Source organism: Dermacentor silvarum, chromosome 7, assembly GCF_013339745.2.
Source record: "Dermacentor silvarum isolate Dsil-2018 chromosome 7, BIME_Dsil_1.4, whole genome shotgun sequence".
NCBI lineage: Eukaryota > Metazoa > Arthropoda > Arachnida > Ixodida > Ixodidae > Dermacentor > Dermacentor silvarum.
The window spans coordinates 97,980,142-98,000,043 of NC_051160.1; the positions used below are offsets into that span (position 1 = coordinate 97,980,142).

At 45.2% G+C, this 19,902-nt stretch overlaps 2 protein-coding genes across 8 annotated transcripts in view; both read right to left on the reverse strand.

The window, feature by feature from the left end:
* LOC125946889 (uncharacterized) overlaps positions 1-19,902 on the reverse strand; it is a 790,862-nt gene that overhangs the window by 405,396 nt on the left and 365,564 nt on the right. The gene's annotated exons all lie outside the window — the stretch shown is intronic.
* Positions 1-19,902, reverse strand: part of LOC125946888 (uncharacterized) — a 985,317-nt gene that overhangs the window by 193,830 nt on the left and 771,585 nt on the right. For 5 of the 7 annotated variants that reach the window (XM_049671056.1, XM_049671057.1, XM_049671052.1 and 2 more), the window contains one exon: positions 17,730-17,810. The exons of the other annotated variants lie outside the window; for them this stretch is intronic. In XM_049671056.1, the coding sequence (XP_049527013.1) occupies positions 17,730-17,810 (81 nt within the window). The remainder of the gene's footprint in view (positions 1-17,729; positions 17,811-19,902) is intronic. 7 annotated transcript variants of the gene reach the window in all.

Sequence of the window (19,902 nt, forward strand, 5' to 3'; positions counted from 1 at the left end):
GAGTGCAATAAATAAATGATGTCCAATTTATTTTGATGCAAGACTAGGCGTGTTAATTTTCTTTACATTACACAGAATACTGGTCAGAAAAGTATTGCATTCAGTCAATATTGTGATTTGCAAAACAGTAGTAAGAGGTTAAGGCGGGAGACCCTCAGGTGGTATGTTGCGATGTTTCGAGAAATTATTTCAAGGAGCTTCTTTCCTTAACCCTTTCACATGCCAATTAGTTGTGTTGATTGAAAACTTAGCTTCACCGCATTTCTTACATCTTCAGATTCATAAAATGCTTGCAGATGCACATTTCATTAAGTGTTTGTCTTTAATGAGTTTGTCAAGTTTATAGAATGTGCACTCGGTGCCAAAACTCAGTGCAAGTACATCAGATTTGCAGACATTAACTATTTCATGTCTACCATGCTTGAATAGCACCTAGTCCAGTCACTCGAAAATTATGACTGGTGCAACACAGTGAAAAACGATGAAAGAAGTGACATACAATGATATACACCAAGCAAAGTACCCGACCATCTACCTTCATACTTCCTTTACTAAAAAGGAAGTATTCGAAATAGGAAGGAGGTATTCGTGACTCCGTACGTTTTTTCTTCACTCTTACAGAGAAAATGTGTAAATTGAACGTTGGGTGCTTGAAATCGCACTCTTGATAGTGAGTCACGAGGATTCACATAACCAAACGTTTTATAATATATCAGACGTGTTCTATCTCAAGAAGAGCACGCGCTGCCAGGTCATCGACCACGCGCGTCGCGGAAAGCTATCCCCCCCCCCCCCCCCCGCTTTCACTAGAAAGCAATATCCACAACGCTTGTCCTTGTTTCTGGATATTGAAAAGGCGTACGACTACACGTGGCACTACGGAATGCTATACTACGACTCGCGAATGAGTATCAGAGGAAGCATGCAAAGCCTAATAGAAAGCTACCTGTCGATTCATACATTGTCAGAATCGTGAATACTTTCTGCAGTCATTATCTTTAGAAAACAGATTAGAGCTACGTGTAGTGCATAGCCCTTTCATTTATATTATTGACGTAATTTCTTTATGTTCATTAATTCCACGTACTATGTACCATGTTGTACATGTAGATGGTGCACAGAGAAGATTTCAATCATGTAACATCACAGTTACTACATCACAAAAGCTACACGGTCAGCTTGGTCAGAGAAAACTGGCAACATAGGCTACTGAAAAGGAGTTTGATCTCAACCCCTAAAGTTCGTGTGTCCTTTTTGCAAGGATGAGAGGCCTGGTGCCAGAACCTAGTATTGACCTCTATGGACAGTGTTTACCTGTCAATGCAGAACGCAATTTATACACCAATATAATAGACTCTAAATTACGTGTACATCAAGTACTATAATAATTAATGCTGAAAAGCGAACATTCTGAAAACTCGTTAGCGTCGGGTAGTGACAGAAAGTGCCTTATGAACATACACAATATCCTTGTACGATACACTCAGAGTATGACAACGTAGTTACTTATTCTGCTACGCCATGTGCACTCAAGAGACTATATCTTGTCCATATACCTTCTTTTAGGGATTTCATTTTTGTACATGTACAACCATGTGATCTTTATTGTAATGCGCGTAATAAAAAGAATCATAATCAAGGCTTAACGCTAAAAGGACGGGACTACTGTGCTGTGAGTAAAATGTATGATACCACCATCATCGGACACTTGAATTTTCTTTTTGCCGAAAATGCACGAAAGGAGCGCGGCAGGAACCATTTCCGTTTTACCGCAAAATCCCTGCGATGAAGCTACAAATCAGCACCATCATCATCATCAGCATATATTTATGTCCACTGCAGGACGAAGTGTGGGTACCTCGACGTGGGTCATCTCCCGTCTGCAATACGCCATGGAGGTTTTTACCCAACATCAATGATAATCGCAGCCCACCTGTGTGCTACAGCTGCAGGGCGGCTCAGGGACACATCGCGAGGTATTGCCGCCGTCGCCCACAGCGTGCTCCGCGAGATCGCGCGTATGCGCCTCGCATGCAACAAGCTACATCCTGGCAACCATTTGTCCCTTTCCGCCAGCCACATGGAGACTACACGTACATGCCAAGGAATGACTCCCCCGTGTCCGACAGCCGCCTGACTCCACCGCCGACTCGGACACGTCGATCGCCATCTCCACGTCGCCGCTCGCCTACGCCGCCCCAGCTGGGAAACTAGCTGGTGCAACCGATGGAGGTGAGGTCGCGGGACGGTCACTTTTTCAAATGCTTCCGTCTGTCGTCATGGTGAAGAACAAAGTGTTTGTTTGTGTCGATGGTGTTAATACTGTTGGTTTAGTAGATACTGGCGCTTCTGTGTCTGTGATGTGTCTTGCGTTCAAGAATCGCCTTGGACCGAAAGTGATGTTTGCTTGGGAAAGAAATACCACATTTCGCGGAGTTGGCGGTGAACTGTTACGTCCTGTGGGAGTATGTTCCGTTGGGATATCCGTTGGTAGAAAGGCATTTCGAACAGAATTTATTGTACTAGCACGCGCCACGCATGATAAAATTCTTGGTATTGACTTTTTACGGGAGTGTGGAGCAACATTAGACTGCAGGGCTGGTGAAATTTCACTCAGCAGCGATACCAGACCACCCGCGCTAGACGACATTCCATCCGATCTTCAAGAAGTATTTTTCGTGTCCATTTATGTACTTTTGCCTGCGCAGACGGCAATGTTCATTCTTGTGACCTCGTCGCGCGTCCGTACTGGTTCCTGCTGTGGATTAATTGAAGCTGAATACGTCGCTGGACGCAAGCTTGCCACTGAGTGACCACTCTTCAAAATTTAGGAGCATGATTAATAAATCCCCTCCCCTCTTCTCCCCAACACGCGCTCCAAGAGCTCCTTGCCCGCTATGCGTCAGTGTTTGACTTTGCTGAAGAGCATCTGCAGTCACCGCCGCACTCCCGCGTACACCACCGCCTCAATACTGGAACAGCGTCACCAATACGACAGAAACCATACTGCGTCTCTCCTTGCGAGCGCAAAGTGATCGCCGAGGAAGTTACAGACATGCTACAGAAAGGCGTCATCCAGGAGTCCAATAGTCCCTGGGCAGCTCCAGTCATATTGGTCAAGAGGAAAGACGATTTGTGGCGATTCTGCGTCGACTACAGACGCCTAAACGCAGTAACGAAGAAGGATGTGTACCTTCTGCCACGTATAGATGACGCCATTGACTGTTTACACTTGCCTCGTACTTCTCCTCTGTCCATCTGCGCTCAGGCTACTGGCTAATACCGATGCACCCGCCAGACAAGGAGAAGACTGCCTTCGTAACGCTGGACGGACTCTTCGAGTTTAACGTAATGCCTTTCGGTTTGTCTAATGCACCGGCGACATTCGAGCGATTCATGGACACCATCCTGCGGGGACTTCGATGGGAAATCTGTATGTGTTACCTGGACGACGTTGTCATTTACGGCAAGACATTCCACGAGCACAACCAACGACTCTAAGTTGTGCTTGACTGCGTACGGCGAGCGGGACTGATGCTAAACTCCAAAAAGTGTCACCGTGGCGAACATCAAACGCTTGTTCTGGGTTTCCTCGTCGACAAAGAAGGCATCCGCCCAGACCCCGAGAAGCTTGTGGCAGTTCGTGGCTTCAAACAGCCGAAGACGGTGAAAGACCTCCGCAGCTTCCTGGGACTATGTTCGTACTTTCGCCGTTTCATTAGGACTTTGCATGCCTCGCCCATCCACTCACGTCACTCCTTCACAAGGACTCACCGTTTAGATGGACTACTGAATGTGAGTCCGTATTCAGTCAACTAAAATTTCTGCTGACCTCAGCTCCAATTTTGCGCCACTTTGACCCAGAGGCCCCAACTGAGCTTCATACCAATGCTAGTGGGCTGGGTGCTGGAGCTGTACTCGTACAGATACATAGCGGACGCCAACAAGTCATCGCCTACGCAAGGCGTACTCTTACCAAGGCTGAGCGGAATTACACCGTAACAGAAATGGAATGCCTCGCGGTAATCTTTGCCACCTACAAGTTTCGACCATGCTTGTACGGCCGCCACTTCACGATTGTGACAGACCACCATTCTCTTTGCTGGTTGGTTGGATTACGCGATCCATCTAGCCGATTAGCTCGGTGGTCATTACGGCTTCAGGAATACGACTTTTCTATCACTTAGAAGAGTGGTCGCTGTCACACCGGTGCGGACTGTTTATATCGCCTTCCGTCAGCAAGCACAAGAGATACGGACGATGACTTAGATGAACACCTCCTTGCCATCTCCGCAGAGTTTCCTGATGCCACCGCCTTCAAGCGTGAGCAACAGCATGACCCTTCTATTCGAGCTATTGACGCCGCTCGGTCACCTGCACGTGGCTCACCTTTCATTATTTTCGAAGATTTATTGTATAAGAAGAATTATTCTGCTGAAGGCGCTCCACTTCGCTCGTGGTTCCCCAGACGTTGAGGCCTATGATACTTCACGCCATGCACGATGACATCACGTCAGGCCACCTTGGCTTTTCTCGGACACTTCACCGACTGCGCCAGCGTTTCTATTGGCCCAAGCTCTGGAAGACGGTGAAGCAATACGTTTCCAGCTGTGCCCTTTGCCAACGCCATAAGCAGTCAGCGACGCCTCCTGCGGGTGCCTTGCAGCCAGTTAAACCGCCGACCATGCTATTTGAAAAAGTTGGTGTCGACTTTCTAGGTCCCTTCCCCAAGTCTACTTCCGGTCGTCGCTGGATTATTGTATGTGTGGACTATTTGACCCGGTACACTGAGACGGCGGCGCTCGCTTCGGCTACAGCAGCAGACGTTTCATCGTTCTTGCTGTACTCCGTCATTCTACGCCATGGTGCTCCACGCGTTGTGATTAGTGATCGTGGATGGCAGTTTACGGCGGACGTTGTTGAAGAACTACTACGTCTTTGTGGATCTGATTACCGGCATTAGACCCCTTACCATCTGAAAACAAACGGACTCACTGAACGCACGAATCGTACACTGACCAACATGCTTGCCATGTATGTCTCCACCGATCACAAAAACTGGCATTCAATCTTACCATTTGTTACGTACGCTTACAACACTGCCAAGCACGAAGTCACTGGCTATGCGCCTTTCTTTCTTCTCTATGCTCGCAACCCCCAAAGCTTTATCGACACCATCCTTCCCTGGTACCCACATGATCACTACTCATTAAGCCAGACTTTACGTCGTGCCGAAGAAGCGCGTCGTCTGGCCCGCCTCAGGACTCTCTCCTCTCAAGATAGTGCCAAGACTCGTTATGACGCTCGACATGTGCTCGTCACATATGCTCCTGGGGACTTTGTTTGGCTTTGGACACCTGTGCGGAAAAAGGGGCTGTGCACAAAGTTTCTGTCTCGATACACTGGCCCATACGGTATACTGAAACGACTGAGTGACGTGACCTACGTCATCGCAAGAGTGACTTCGCACAACCGGCGGTCACGTAACGCGCAAGTCGTGCACGTCACTCGACTCAAACTGTACCACCATCGGGCTATGTAACTCGCTCGGAGAACTTCGTCTGCCCCCAGAGAAATTGTCACGCTGCTGTGTAACTCGTTCGGCGAGCTTCGTCTGCCCCCGGAGAAATTGTCACGCTGCACAGCGCAGCTGAAGGAAGAGGAAGAAGAAGGGTGCGCGAGTAGCTAGCCGCTGCCTGTTGGGCTTGGATGACCGTCCTGTCCCTTGCGCTACGCTAACCATCCATCATTCTTGTAAATAAATCCACCCCCTCCGTTACAATATTATCGCTTAAAGTCCGTTTGTATGCAGTACGTTGCGCTGGAACGAAAATATACCGCATATGTGCAAGACGTTAGACGGGACTTGACTAAGAGTGCACAGTATTGATCGTATAACAGATGTTTCTTTTCAGTTGCTAAATTGAATTCGTGCTTAAGCACAAACCTTAAACAAATCATTGAAGAATCATCTATTACCCCAAGCAGCGAAGCCGTGTGATTCAATACCGCCAGTGCTAGCGCGAACTTCTTTCATATCACCTGCAGTTTTCGATTGCAAAACATGCGCAAGTGTTGTCATTTCCTACCGCTCAGATTTTCACTCACATGTCATTTGTTCACGAGGCGTGACAAACTATAGCACAACATGAATAATTAACGTGCTGAAGGCTACACAGCACAATTATTGGAAATTGCTCACCTACTCGTGCGCGCAGTATAAGCAAAAAATTATTATTGTATTCTCAGGTGGCTCAGAGGTAACGTTAATAAGTATTCCGACCATGCTTGCAAAGCTGTGAAGATACGTTGTATTGGTATTCTTTTGAGACGCAGAACAATGGATATAATAAAGCTGTAACGGTGTTTAGTGAATTATGTGTTTGAAATATTCCTTAAACCCCTTCCCCCCCCCCCCCCCCCCCGCAGTCACGATTTTCTTCCGCACTTCAATTGCAAAGTCCATAAAAGCTCGCCAATACGCCCATCAAAATACCCCAAAAGTAAGGTAACGCTGGAACGTTATAGGCCTCAGCTTTAAAGATTCTCGCAGAATTAACATCCCGAAAGAATAGCGCTGTATACTGCGTTCGAATTTGAATTTTTATACGAGCTAAAGTGCCGATGATGCCTAACCTGTATGTGGCATCAAAATTTCTCTGAAATCACTGGCAGTCTCACCTAATTGCAAAGATACTGCAGCTGTGAGCACATCCTGTTATAAAATGTATCTAAGCAACAAGAAGTATCGATCACGTTCAGAATGCCAACTAATATGTATTCTATCAGGCCCACAACGTATCAGTTTCGCTAATGGTGTTGACATTACCCATAGGATGTGCAGCTGGTAGGATGTGTAGGGACAACGATCTGAACAACTGTATAAACCATCTCTGCTTGAAACACAAACTGCACACTTTTTTATTTATTCAAAGTATAGATGCTAGGTTTCTTTTCTTGGATAAGGTGGTTCAAGGCAAGTGTGGGGTGGACATAGCCTTGACACGGCCTCCGCAACATCATATTTATAACAACCTAGTGGACCAAGCGATTAATCAAGCGGAGCCTCTGGGTCAACGTAAAGAGCGTGACGATGATATCATGACGAGATTGTGATCGCGAAGCTAGAATGACTATAATAGAGCGACTACGACCGCATCACGACCCCAAGCAGATACCTAGGGGCCATTGCCATTCTATATATCACCGACGTTCCGGTACCTGACCTGCATGAGCTCGTTCTATCCTAATCACATTTGCCTTCGTAGTTGAGGTTTATCTTGCTTTCACGCCATGGAACCGGAATCACTTGGTAAATGGCGTTAGTCAGCAGAGCCTTGCACTTTGGACCGAGATTTTTGATTAGCTGTATAGGGTTTTCTTCTGGTCCTGCAGCCGAGTTATCAGGGACATTTTCTTGTGCTTTTATTTTAGTAGACGTTTTTTATGCTAAAGTTTGATCTATCTGGCTTCCCTGTTGTTGCTGGATCTGTTCGAGTCTAAACTGCACTTACACTTACTTTTGTGCCGAAGTTACCCCTATTAAGGTGCCATGGTTATTCCTAATCCCACAACGAAAGAGCCCCGCCTCGTGGTGATAATTGGAGAAGTAACTGGCGCAATGTAGGGACAGGGCGCCGGGGACAGGGATCGAGAAGAAACAAGCCAACAGGGTTACCAATCCCCGAAAGGGTCACCGATCCCGGAAGGAAATCACAAGGTACACGGTTCCAAACGTTGAAAGGCAGGGATGTGAAATTAAAGGGGTAATGCTGACAGTTAACATGACGTTCTTCCAAGCAATGAGTTTACAGTCATTTATATCAACCACGAAGTACACCTAGCCGGCCGAGAAGGCGCTTTTATGCATGCACGCTGGAATTCAGCAAGAGTCTAACAGCACTAGTTGGTCGTCAGTTAGCGGCCCGGGGAGCATCTTTTTAAGGTGGGCGCCAGGCAATCGGAATATAGAATAATTGTCAGCTGTTGTGACACATAGTAAGCAGCATGTCTAAAGCAGACCGAGTAAGAAAGATGCACGTAGGATAGGTATTGATACGGTAAAATGTCTTACATTACATGCAGGGTTGTCGCCGGTAGAGTAAATGGCTTCATATTCAAAGGCCGTTAAATGGCTAAAATATTGGTACATACGCCTTAAACGAAGCGCATCTACAACATTCGAAGCAGCTGGCAGTTTTTGACAATATAGCATAGAATAGGTGCAAAACAACACTGTATCAAGGAAAGACGGGTGCGAAGGCATACTAATTAGGCGAGGCATGAAGTGACGAGGGGTAAAAGAGAGAAGTAAGCAGCATTCATTTATTAGCGGCGCCAGGAAAGGAATGATGAGGCTGGCGCGTACGATGGTAGGTTAACTTTCGAGTAATAATTAAAATCGCAGCCTCAATAGTATTTTGCTTGGTTGTGTTTGTGAGTTGCTCTACGTGCTGTAAATGAATATGTGCAGTGTCTTGTCCACCTATGCTGTTCATTAGTGACTAACTCCAATAATCAAATATTAACAAAAACGTAGTCACAGAATTAGTGGGCCTGAGCAGAGACATGCTAACACATATGTCTTAGCATTCAAGAATGTTTCTTGAAAGTTTATATACAGAGGATTTTTTATTGTGAGATTGGGTTAGGTGATTTTACCTGAAGATGACTACGAGACAACGATGTCATCAAATGTATTGACGCTTCTGTGATCTCAAATATGCATATTCTCCATTTTGTATTGTCTCTTACACATTCGCTCCTGTATAAGTACAAAAATAGCACCATCCCTTCCCCTGTCGAGAAAATGGGGCTAAGCGAAGCTTGTCGTGTGTGTATCTCACCTTCATGGTGATTTTCTTTCTTTATCTTTCTTTCTCTCTATCTTTTTTTCTTTGTCTCTTTCTCTTTCTTTCTCTTTTCCGCCTTTCTCTTGATCTCTTTCTCTGACCTTCGTGGTGATTTTCTTTCTTTCTCTCTCTCTCTCTTACTCTCCCTCTTACGAGCTTCTTGTCTCTCACTCTCTCTTTATTTATTTCTTTCTCTACATCTTTCGCTCCCGCTCTTTCTACCTCTCTTTCTCTCTTTCATTTTTGTCCGTGGTATGTGCCAATGAGCTTGGACCCTTCCTGCACAATCGCCCACTTTTCAGCGTGACACCACCACCACCGCCTCCACCGAAACTTGTGAGCCTATAAAGCTTTGCTTAATAAATAAAAGTATATCAGCGTATATTTCGCATCCTTGCGATCGTAAGTTTACGATGTCAGATACCTTTCCTAACAGTACAGGACCTGAGAAAGTGCAATGTGACTATGAATCACAAAATGAGTGCTAATATTGAATAAAAGCTGCGTGCAGATGCATATTTTATAGAACACTTTATCAGAGGCAGTGGTTTGGTAAAGCATTGTAGCAACCACTAGTTTCATCTTCTGTGTTGTACCAGCCAGCGTACATATCAAGGAATCTTCCAACATGTGACCATTATTTAGGTTGCATCAGCACATATTCGACGCTTGAAACAGTCGTGAAGTAACAGATAAAATTATCGCACTATGAAAGCCCGAGGATACTAGGCAATACACACATGTTAATTTCATCGCAATGTAGAGGAAAAGGCACGATTATTTTCACTGTCTTGGTGCGGGAACAAGGCATCTACCAAGGAAATGGCAAATGGGGTGGGCTTTTGGTGCTCGGCGAAGCCCCTAGCAAGCGCAGTGAATGGGAGGGAGTCACGTGAACCTATAAAAAATATGTTTATCAAGAAGTTACTTTAGTTTCAAATCAGTAAGGCATATATACATACCAGTACAAATTTTCTATAAAAAGGGACGAAAATTTACATATGATACAATTTGAGATATTAGCGTCGCAACAGGGGGAATTTAGAGAGCGAAAGAGAGTTCAAAAGTTCAGTGGCGATTTAGCGGTAAATGCGAGAGAAATGCTTTACCATTACGTTGTACTTCTTTAAGGTACCCAATCTATGATTTAAACCACGGTCACCACAATTCAAAGGGTGTTGAGAAGCTCACTGCACACGCGTCCTGCCTCTTCGAGGATCAAAAGTCCAGCACCATCTGGAGCAGACAACCCTCAGAAGGGCACCCTACATTTTTTAGCACTGTGTAAATATTAGTGGAGAACTAACGGGGTCATTTGACTCCTGCATACAATAAAGCAAGGTGAATGATCGTGTAATCACATGAGTGCTCCCGACCAACGCCTGTGTTTGCTTCGTTTCGAGGAAGCATGATTTCTTTCATCGCTGAACACTCTCTACACAATTTTCAGCAGTCCGTCATTCCCGTGCCCGCCGTGGCTGTAGCGGCGTTGTTGCGGCGTGTTGTATAGGCTTATTTGCATGCGCTATCATGCTTATGGCTTTTCTGTGTTCCCCTCGGCCCATTGTCGCGGTTTTAGTGGCAAATACCTCCAAGATACGATACGACGAAGGTGGCGTACCTGGATCTTTATAGGTGCTCCAAGATGACAGCTTCCGTTACCCATTTTCGTATACCACACCGTAGTGGTTTATAGATCGCATTGAGATGTATAGGTATATACATAGCTTCTTAATATATTACCTAGAGGGAAATCTGGAGCAGCTGCGCTGTGGTATGCATAGGAATGCCGGTGTATTATGACATCGGATTGTCATCGTAAATTTTGGATTATACGAAACGTACAAAGTATCAGCGGGCCGCGAAAGTTTGAGGGCAGACGACAGGATTCGCGCTGGCTTTAGAACTGCTGGTCGTATTTTTTTGCTTTTATTCGCTTAATTATGCACTGAGGGTGAGTAAAATTAATTGAGAGATGTTTTTTGTGAAGGACAACCTTTTTAAGAAATCAATATATGTGTAGCCATAATCAACTTTTTAGATGACGCCTCCGATAACACTAGCCGACACAGGCCTCGCAGACAAATATACCGTCATTCCCATGACGGCACAGCGCCCTTTAGGAAACTTTCATAGACGGTGACACCAGATTAGCCTGTAGATGTTACTGTGAGAAACTGTATGATTATATATTTAGAAAAACGAGCAGCAATAGCGGCATTTTTGCTTACTTGAAAGTTCTTGTACGTTATTAGACATGGGGATTATCATAAAGTAGCCCACGACTGGTTTGTTGCAATGTGGTTCATGTAGGTGTCTGTGTGTGTTACATGCCTCTCCTTGTTGTAATGGTCATGTTCGTCCGACGTATTACAACCATGGTGAATGTTATAAATAGCGCGTAGGCGAGATGCGTTGCGCACGTGGCACTGCAAAAATTACTGTGACGTTTCAGTTCGTGAACGCGGATTACACTCAAGCGTATGGGTGCCATTCCTATATAATTGCCGTAACAATGATATAGACACTCCAGACGCCTTTCTCCCGTCGTGGCCACCGCGATGTTCAAGGGCGATAACATCGTCCCCACGCGCGGTATGCTGTATGTGCGAGTGAAAGCGTGCGACGGTGATGCGAATTGCGCACAAGGGAAGAAAGCGAGAAGGCAGCACGGAACGGAGGAGGGGTGGTTTGCAGCTGCGTAGTTTGCGCAGCGGCACGCGCCGTATCTTGAAAGCGTTCTGCAGATGCGAACGACTTCGGGATCGGTCGACTCGCGTTCGGCCTGCCCCCACTTGCGTTGCTGCTCTGTGCTCTGTCCTTCTGCCGCGGTGCTCGGCCACTCGATCACGAGACGAACCGGTACCTCTGTTGCGCGTAGACAACCTGTAGCAACTGTCAGAGGTGATCAACCCAGCTCGCTTCGCCCACTCCTTCTCAGCGACGCTTCGCCTCTTTTCTCTTTTCCTGCTTCGCTCAACGCTACCTGATATTAACCGTAGTGACTTTATTTATCTGTTTTAAAAGGAAAGGAGTAGCGGGGGAGGTGTCTACTCGAGGCAGTCCTCCTCCAACCTCTCAGCCCACCCCAGAATTACCTCCTGAAACTCGGACTTTCAGCTGCGCGAGGCAGCCCCCCACTGCTTCTCACTAGTGATTAAATTATTGAGGGGATGGGGTAATGGGTTTTGAGGGCATCCCCACATAATGTGGCTTAGATTGCCTTGGCCGTTGCGCAGAAGTGGCAGGCCGGGAGTGGCAGAGTGAGCGGTGAATGACCTGAAGAAAGAGAAGGGAAGGCAAGGTGCGAGTCCGTAGCTGCCGTCTCAGGATATCGCGGTTGCGTGGTGAATCCCGCGCTCACGGAGAAAATGAGAGATGATCGAGTGTATAATGTACACCGATGTCGTGGAATGCGAGAAGGCCATCTCTCGTGGAAAACGGCTTCTCGAAGGCAACGACTTGCGACTCATGTAATGCCTGCTCGGTCGGTTAATGCTTGGACGCTGGCCTGAGCCACCTCGTTGCCGGCGAGACCCTCCAAATCAAGCCTATGCCTTGTGTGGGAGGTTGAGAGAGGGTTAATGAAAGACCATGCCTGAAAACCCTGTCACCTACGAAATTACTGCTGTCTGTTTTTGAGACGCTGACTAATATTTATGAATTTAGAATAGCGAAAGCGAGGGCTATGGCCATTATATCCAGCATGGATATAGGCGGCCGTGTCTAATTGGCCTTGGAAATTGAATACTGAGAGTACATATTTCGAACCAGTGTTACATTCGGCGGCGTCGACGTAGAGCACGTCGGTTAAATTGGAGAATTTTCTGTGTAGGGCCCTGGCCCTTTGCCTCCTGTGTGGCATATGATGTATAGGGTGCATGTTTTTAGGGAGTGGTGGTATCTGTGGATACATGTGTAGCTGATGTGCAATGGTGTGTTTGTGATGAATGAGAGAAAGTGGATAAATGCCTAAGGATTTAAAATCTGTCGTTCAGTTCTTGATTTGGAAAGGCAGGCGTACTGGGAGGTGAGATAGGCTTCCACATGCTTGTCGAGCGTGTTGAAAGTACCGGTCTTCATGACCCGCTCTGTGGATGTGCCGCTGTGTGCCGCTTTGTGCATATAGAGCGAACTTATACATTTTCTGACCGAGGCTGCGGACCTTGTCAGTCTCCTTTCTGAGAAGGTGTAAGTATGGGAATGCGTAAATTACCTCTGTGATGACAAAGCCGTGAATTAGTCTAGGAAGCTCATTTTCTCGCAGACTGCCGTGGCGGTTTGACATGCGGCCTGGGAGTCTGAGAGTGTTGCCAATGGTGGATTCGAGTGTCTTGAGGTTGTGCGTGTTGTGTCGCCCAATTAGTATGCACCACACTTGGTTCAGATCATTCAGGCAAAGATTGGAGACAAAGACGTCGAAGACCACACCTAATATTTCTTGCTTGTAAACCTTTCCGTTCAAGTTGTCCTCAAAACAGCAAGCCCGCAATGATCCTCTCCCCCAGTATGCCACACCACACATTCACCCTCCAGCGAACTTGGTGCGTGTACTTGAGCAGCCAGTGTCGATTACCTTGCGACAAATGATGCGCGTTATTCACAACGCGCATTAATCACAACGCCATTGCAGCAAAAGCGAGCTTCATCTGTCCATATTATTCTGTGCAAGAAGTCCTTTTCTTCAATTGTCAAAGGCCCCAATAGTATATAGAAGTCAACGTGCCTTTCAAAGTCTGCCTCACTTAGGTCCTGGTAATGGTAAAGATGATATAGGGACGGAACTTATGCTTTCTTAGCACATTTGCCACTGTTCCAATGCTGCCACCACGCTGATCGGCAGTCTGTCGGATGCTGAGTTCTGGAATCGACGTTACGCACGCGACAACGTCAATTTCAAAGTCTTCATCAACGATTACTTCTTGGTCTGTCTCGGACGATGGACTAACCCTGTTGTGCAAAAGTGCCGAAACACGTTTATGAAGGTATGCCTACTTTTAAGGGGACGGTGAGAGTCGTGAGCCGCGTACCGCCACATTGCCAATGAAGCGTTGTCATTCAACTCAGCCATTGAGAGTAACACGTCTACTTTTTATTCGGTAGAATACCTCGTCCCGCCTCAAGCAGCCATATCAGCACGAAAGGACTCGGCGTGGATATTCTTGGACATCCTTCAGTACAGCCGCGCCACTATTCCAGAAACACTCTAGTAGCTAACGAGTTCACAAGATCATGTCCCGGTGCTATCTCAAGTAATACAAAAATGTGCCGAAAAATTATATCCCGTTGTCACGTTTAACATGGTCATGCGTACTGCGTACGGTACACCGCGCTGTCATGTCTTGATTTAGCCAACCGAGAGGGGAAGGGGAACAGTTATCATATTTGCCTATGCCTCCGCCCTGCTGTAGACTAAACGCCGCAGGCAACAGCCGCGTCACATCAGGCAGGAGCTTTGCGCCGATCCTCACGCTCTTGCATGCGTAAATATGCAAACGACAATTAAAATTTCGAGTCCGATATCGCGGAGTAAAGACATGCTACAAGCGTTCTTCCAAGTGAGAGTGCGTAAAAACATGCATGCCTCTAACATTTAAATACAAACGTGTACACTTACTGCAGTCAAAAAGGTTAATTATGCAATTAACCTTAAATTATTCAATTAATTGGGATGCCGACAGCGATAATTGTCATCTCACTTCGTGCCCCCCCCCCCCTCTGGCCACATAACCTATTCGCACAGGTGGCCTTCGCGTGCCTCCCAGTGCCTCATTTTAAGAAAACCATAAAGCTTAATTTTTAACACCCGGTATACCGCCCGCTTCTTGCCCAAATGTGTGTATGTGCATAGTGTAGGAATCATCGTCGTAATAGACACGTGGCGTCCACCTGAAATTGTTAGGTGCTCTTGGGACGGGAGAAGCGTAGCGGGGGGGGGGGGGGGAGCGGATATCTTATTGTTCCGTGCGATGACGTACCATTCGATATGTATTTATTGATAGACCTGCACGGCATAACGACACCTCTTCATCATCATCATTATTATTATTCTCATCATCATCAGCCTATATTTATGTCCACCGCAGGTTGAAGGCCTCTTCTTCTGATCTGCAATTACCACTGTCTTGCACTAGCTGATTCGAAATTGCGCCTGCACATTTCGTAACTTCATCACCCCACCTAGTTTTCGGCCGTCCTCGACAGCGCTTCCGTTCTCTTGGTAGCCATTCTGTAACTCGAACGGTCCACCGGTTATCCATCCTACGTATTACGTGGCCTGCCCAGGTCCATTCTCCCCGTTTAATGTCAACTCGAATATTGGCTATTCCCGTTTGTTGTCTGATCAACACCGCTCTCTTCCTCTCTCTTAACATTAGGCCTAACATTTTCCCTTCCATCGCTCTTTGTGCGGTCCTAGACTTGTTCACGAGCTTCTTTGTTAACCTGCAAGTTTCTGCCTCAGATGTTAGCACCGGTAGAATGCAATGATCGTACACTTCATTTCAACGACAGTGGTAAGCTCCCAGTCAGGATTTGGCAATGCCTGCCGTTTGCACTCCGACCCATTTTATTCTTCTGTAAATTTCTTTCTCATGATCAGGGTCCCCTATGAGTAACTGACCTAGATAAACTTACTCCTTTACAGACTCTACAGGCTGACTGGCGATCCTGAATGCTTGTTCTCTTGCCATGCTTCTGAACATTGTTTGTCTTCTGCATATTCATCTTCAACCCTACTCTTACACTTTCTCTGTTAAGGTCCTCAATCCGAGAAAGTGTAAAAGGAAACCTCTTATAAAAGACAAAAATGGAGAAAAAAACCTCAATATCGCCTATCACTCAGACTATTACGCACTTAAAGGACATTTAAAATCAAACTGAATGTCAGCCTGACTGGTATACACTTTTCATTACGTCCTTAGTTTCTCATTTCAGGTTTTGGTTGTCTGGGAAGGTGTTGCTTTCTATGACATTTTCTTTTTATTTACTGCTCGTTGACGTGTCATCAGTTATGAGCATGTGGTGCTCCTACAAGTGTAAATCGCTCCTGTACATACATAATGTCTTACATCATCTCATTCACTGTAAGAATTGGCATGCAAAAGATGTGGTTGTGGCCTAAATAATAAGGCATCGCATTGCTACGTTGGGGGCCGAGGTTCAAAACCCGCCGCAGGATGCACTCACTTTTTTACGTGAATACGAATCTGTATTGTAGGGACTCGACCAGCAACCTAGCGAATGAGAGGCTCAGTACAAACCACGGAATGGTAGTTAAAGTTTCGATTTAATATGTGAGTGCGTCTCTCGCATATGAGTGGGTGCTGAGCTTCGATACCTGCATTAGACATGCCATTCAATTTTTCTAGCACAAATTATTCGGCCATAAATGCCTCACTTAAAAAGAAACGAGACACAGATCTACCTGAAATCAAAGGTTTATTTCCCACGTGGAATGTACGTGGAGCCACGTGGAGTGTACGCAAAAAAGACAACTTGATGTCCCAGACATATTTTTCCTTTGCTAGTAATGATATGGTCCGAGAGGTGACGCATGTCTCCATCCGTATAGAGCATAAAATTCATCACGGGAGCGCTATTAGCAGCAGTTACTGGGGTTTTGAGGTTACCAATTGAAGTGTAGCACCAACATGACAGATAGATACGACGGTAGCCAAAAGACATTTATTCCAGATCTATACGACATGTACTTTTATTCTGGCACCAAGTAACAACTGGCACCAAGTACTGTAGTTCAGCCATAGCGTTCAGTGCCGCTGACGAGATGATTACAAAGCGATCCGTTTAATAAATGCACCTGTTTTCTGATGTCCACAAGATTAAAAAAAACACGAAACTTGAGTTGACGTCAGACAGGTAAGCTATACATATACCTGACAATGGAATAAAACATGGGAGTGGTAGTTGAAAATTTTTATAAATGAACCTTGTGATATGTATTAATCTCAAAATAGTCGGCTGCTCTTTTTCTTTGAATTGCGTATTATTTATAATTGTGCTTTCAATTATTCACGTCGTCCTTATAAATCTTGTATTGAACATTTATTTGTGTTCAGTTTGTTCAGGAAGTTGTTTAACAAATAACAATATGTAAAATATTGCACATTCGCGGTTACAACGGCGTTTTGTTTCCATTCATGTATCTGTAACTTCTGCATCTTTCTATACCGAGTAAATCCACTGACCTTCCGAAACTGTTTTATAATTCTTGCAGTGCACCATCTTTTGCAATGCTTCGTTGTCCTTGTTACTAATTGCGGTCGTGAGAACCTAATCTATAATGTGTGTTGCTTTCGTTCGAGACAGGCGCGACGAATTGCTTTCATTAACTTTCATTCCTGGGCAATTGATGTTCTTAAAGGCGCAAAGTGTTGTTGCACGACTGCGGGGATGCTAATAGTTACGCCAGTACACGGTTGATGTCTCTGCCACGTTCGCGGGACCAGATGCAGGGAGATGTGAAACTGTGAGGAGAAATAAAATTGAGAGAGATGCAACGGGGCATTGTTTGCTAAAGTATGTGTTTATTGCAGAATTCATGCTTGTAGGACATCAGCAAATATTGTCGAGTAAGAAATATAGGTTGTGCTTTTATGCATCTGTTATCAGAAAGCAGGCAAGTTGCACTTTGTCAATTAGGGTTAAGGAAAGCACGGTCTTGTGGGTTTATGTTGAACAAAACTCACACTGCGTGCGTCTTTCTTGCAATCTACGTGGTAAGTATGTTCTTGCACAAGCCGTTATAATAGGCCGTGATGACTTTTCCGTTCGGTACACGTTCAGCGTAAGCTTTAAGGCACTCTTTATATGGGCTCACAGCAGACGAATTCCACAGGCGCAGTTCATAGTATTCACCTATACCAGAAAAGAAAATCATCTGCAAATCCGCATAGTTTATGAAGTTTACGTCTTGTGCGACAGCAGCGAAATTACTTCCTGAAACAGAGAAGCTACCCTGGTCGCTATCATTACAGCAAAGAAAAACAAATAAATACAAAAGTGCAATCAATTGCAAATTAGACCTTCCAAATTTGACGTATACCAAGAAGAGAACCAGGGTAACAGGGCAAAGCTGTGAAAATGAGAGCTTGACTAAGCTTCGGCGTGTTTTCATCGTAGAAGTAAAATGTTTCTCAGGGTATAGTAAGAAAGATTATTGTTGCAAACACATCAAGTGGAACAACCAACTAATTTGCTGGGCACGTTGCCGGACGAGTTGGTTTGGATTCATAATAGACACGGAGCAGCACAACAAGACAGGGACCAAGTTAAGAAGACACATACACAGCGCTAACTTTCACGTGATTTTATTTGATCGCACGTGTTATTTATATAATCGCAGATCGATAATAAAACCAAGAAGACAAACGTATAAAGATACAGTGCAGAGCCCACACATGTCACCACTGTGATCACATCGCACCTGGTCATCTCTAGGCGAAGATTCTATAGAAGCATCTTTTCATTCTCCGATAAGGTCAAAGGTGCATAGCTCAAACATTTCTCTTTCGTTTGTTCGATTTGTTCGTTTGATTCGTTTGTTCGAATGGCCATGTTTGCAAAGACTGGGACGCAACCGCAATTCCGGCAGTGGATTCCTAGATGGCCTGATAACGCTTGTTTTATGTTGTACTGGTGCTCGTTAAGTATCGCGTTAAAGTACGGGCCTGTTTGACCTCTGTACAATCGCTTACATGACCAAGGTACAGAATATATAACGCCTTGATGCAATGCACGTGCTATTCACGCTGCTTTATGGCACAATCGGGCGTTCTCTCTTCTGTCCGCATTAACCTTTTTGCACAGCCCTGGCAAGCGTTCGGGAGGGGGAAAAAAACTACGTCCACACTGGACTTTCTCGCTACCCTTCGCCCTGCGTAGGTGTCTTCTTATTATTTGCCCCTGTCGCGTGGCGCTGTTCCGTTTCTATTAGGGAACCAGCTAATGATGACAGTTATTTTGACTAAGTTCTTAAGTACTTCAGGTTATCATTACCAATGTTCTAGCGTGCTATTATACCCAAAAAGGCGGGTTCGGTCCAGTAGCAGCGTTTGCGTCTTGTATTAGTCTAATTGCCTTAAAAGCAGGGTATATTAGAGAATACTAGAAAATAAAAGCTAGAACACTGTGTAATAAAGCGTACCATGCAGCATCCTGACAAAAACACATTTTGCATAGGAAAAAGTTTATGAATGTTTGATTACATTAAATAACTGGATAACTACTGCAAGTTGAGCAAGTCGTTACCGATCCTTTGTAAGCGATGCGCAAACATCTAGCACCGATCAAACAACACTGCGTTCTTGTAGTTCGCATGCCTCATCTCTTTGCGCATTCTTAAGGATAAACATTTCATCGTTTCGCCAATGTGTAACATTACAATAAATAAAGCGGACATAGACGTTAAATATGCATTTTACAATATGAAACAGCTGTCTTCTGTAACCCCATTCTACTTTTAGCATCACAGTAATGTGGTTCGAACAATCGCGGCCAATGCAGTCACACAATGTAAAGATGAAAACCACTGTATATGTTTCATAAATAAAGGTATACCACAATTATGGATATCCTCAAGGAACAGAACTGACATTATGGTGCCTTGTGGGTGCCCATAGAAATGGCTCAGATTTCCCTACAGAAAGAGAATAGCTAAATAATACTTCGGTGTTAGATTTTTCAGACGTAATAAATATCTCGATCGGAATAGCCGTATTAATTCAGCCGTGTTTGACCGTGTCAAGTGAAATTCTATTTGACGGGAGTCGTGCTATTGGTGCTATGGAAGTGCGAACATTGGTTCCTATAGAAGTTCTGGTTAATAATATAAAATTTTAAGCTGCAGACAGGATAAGATTATTTTTACGTACTCTGCATTTTGTGCTACCAATCTCATTTTCTATAAAATTCTACTGAACGCTGAAAGGTATAAGTACCACCTCCCAAAAAAAGCTAGAATAACGGCGTGCCTGTTAAAGACACCCACATAGCCGGCACTCTGGAATAAATGTGTCATAATCGGGAGATA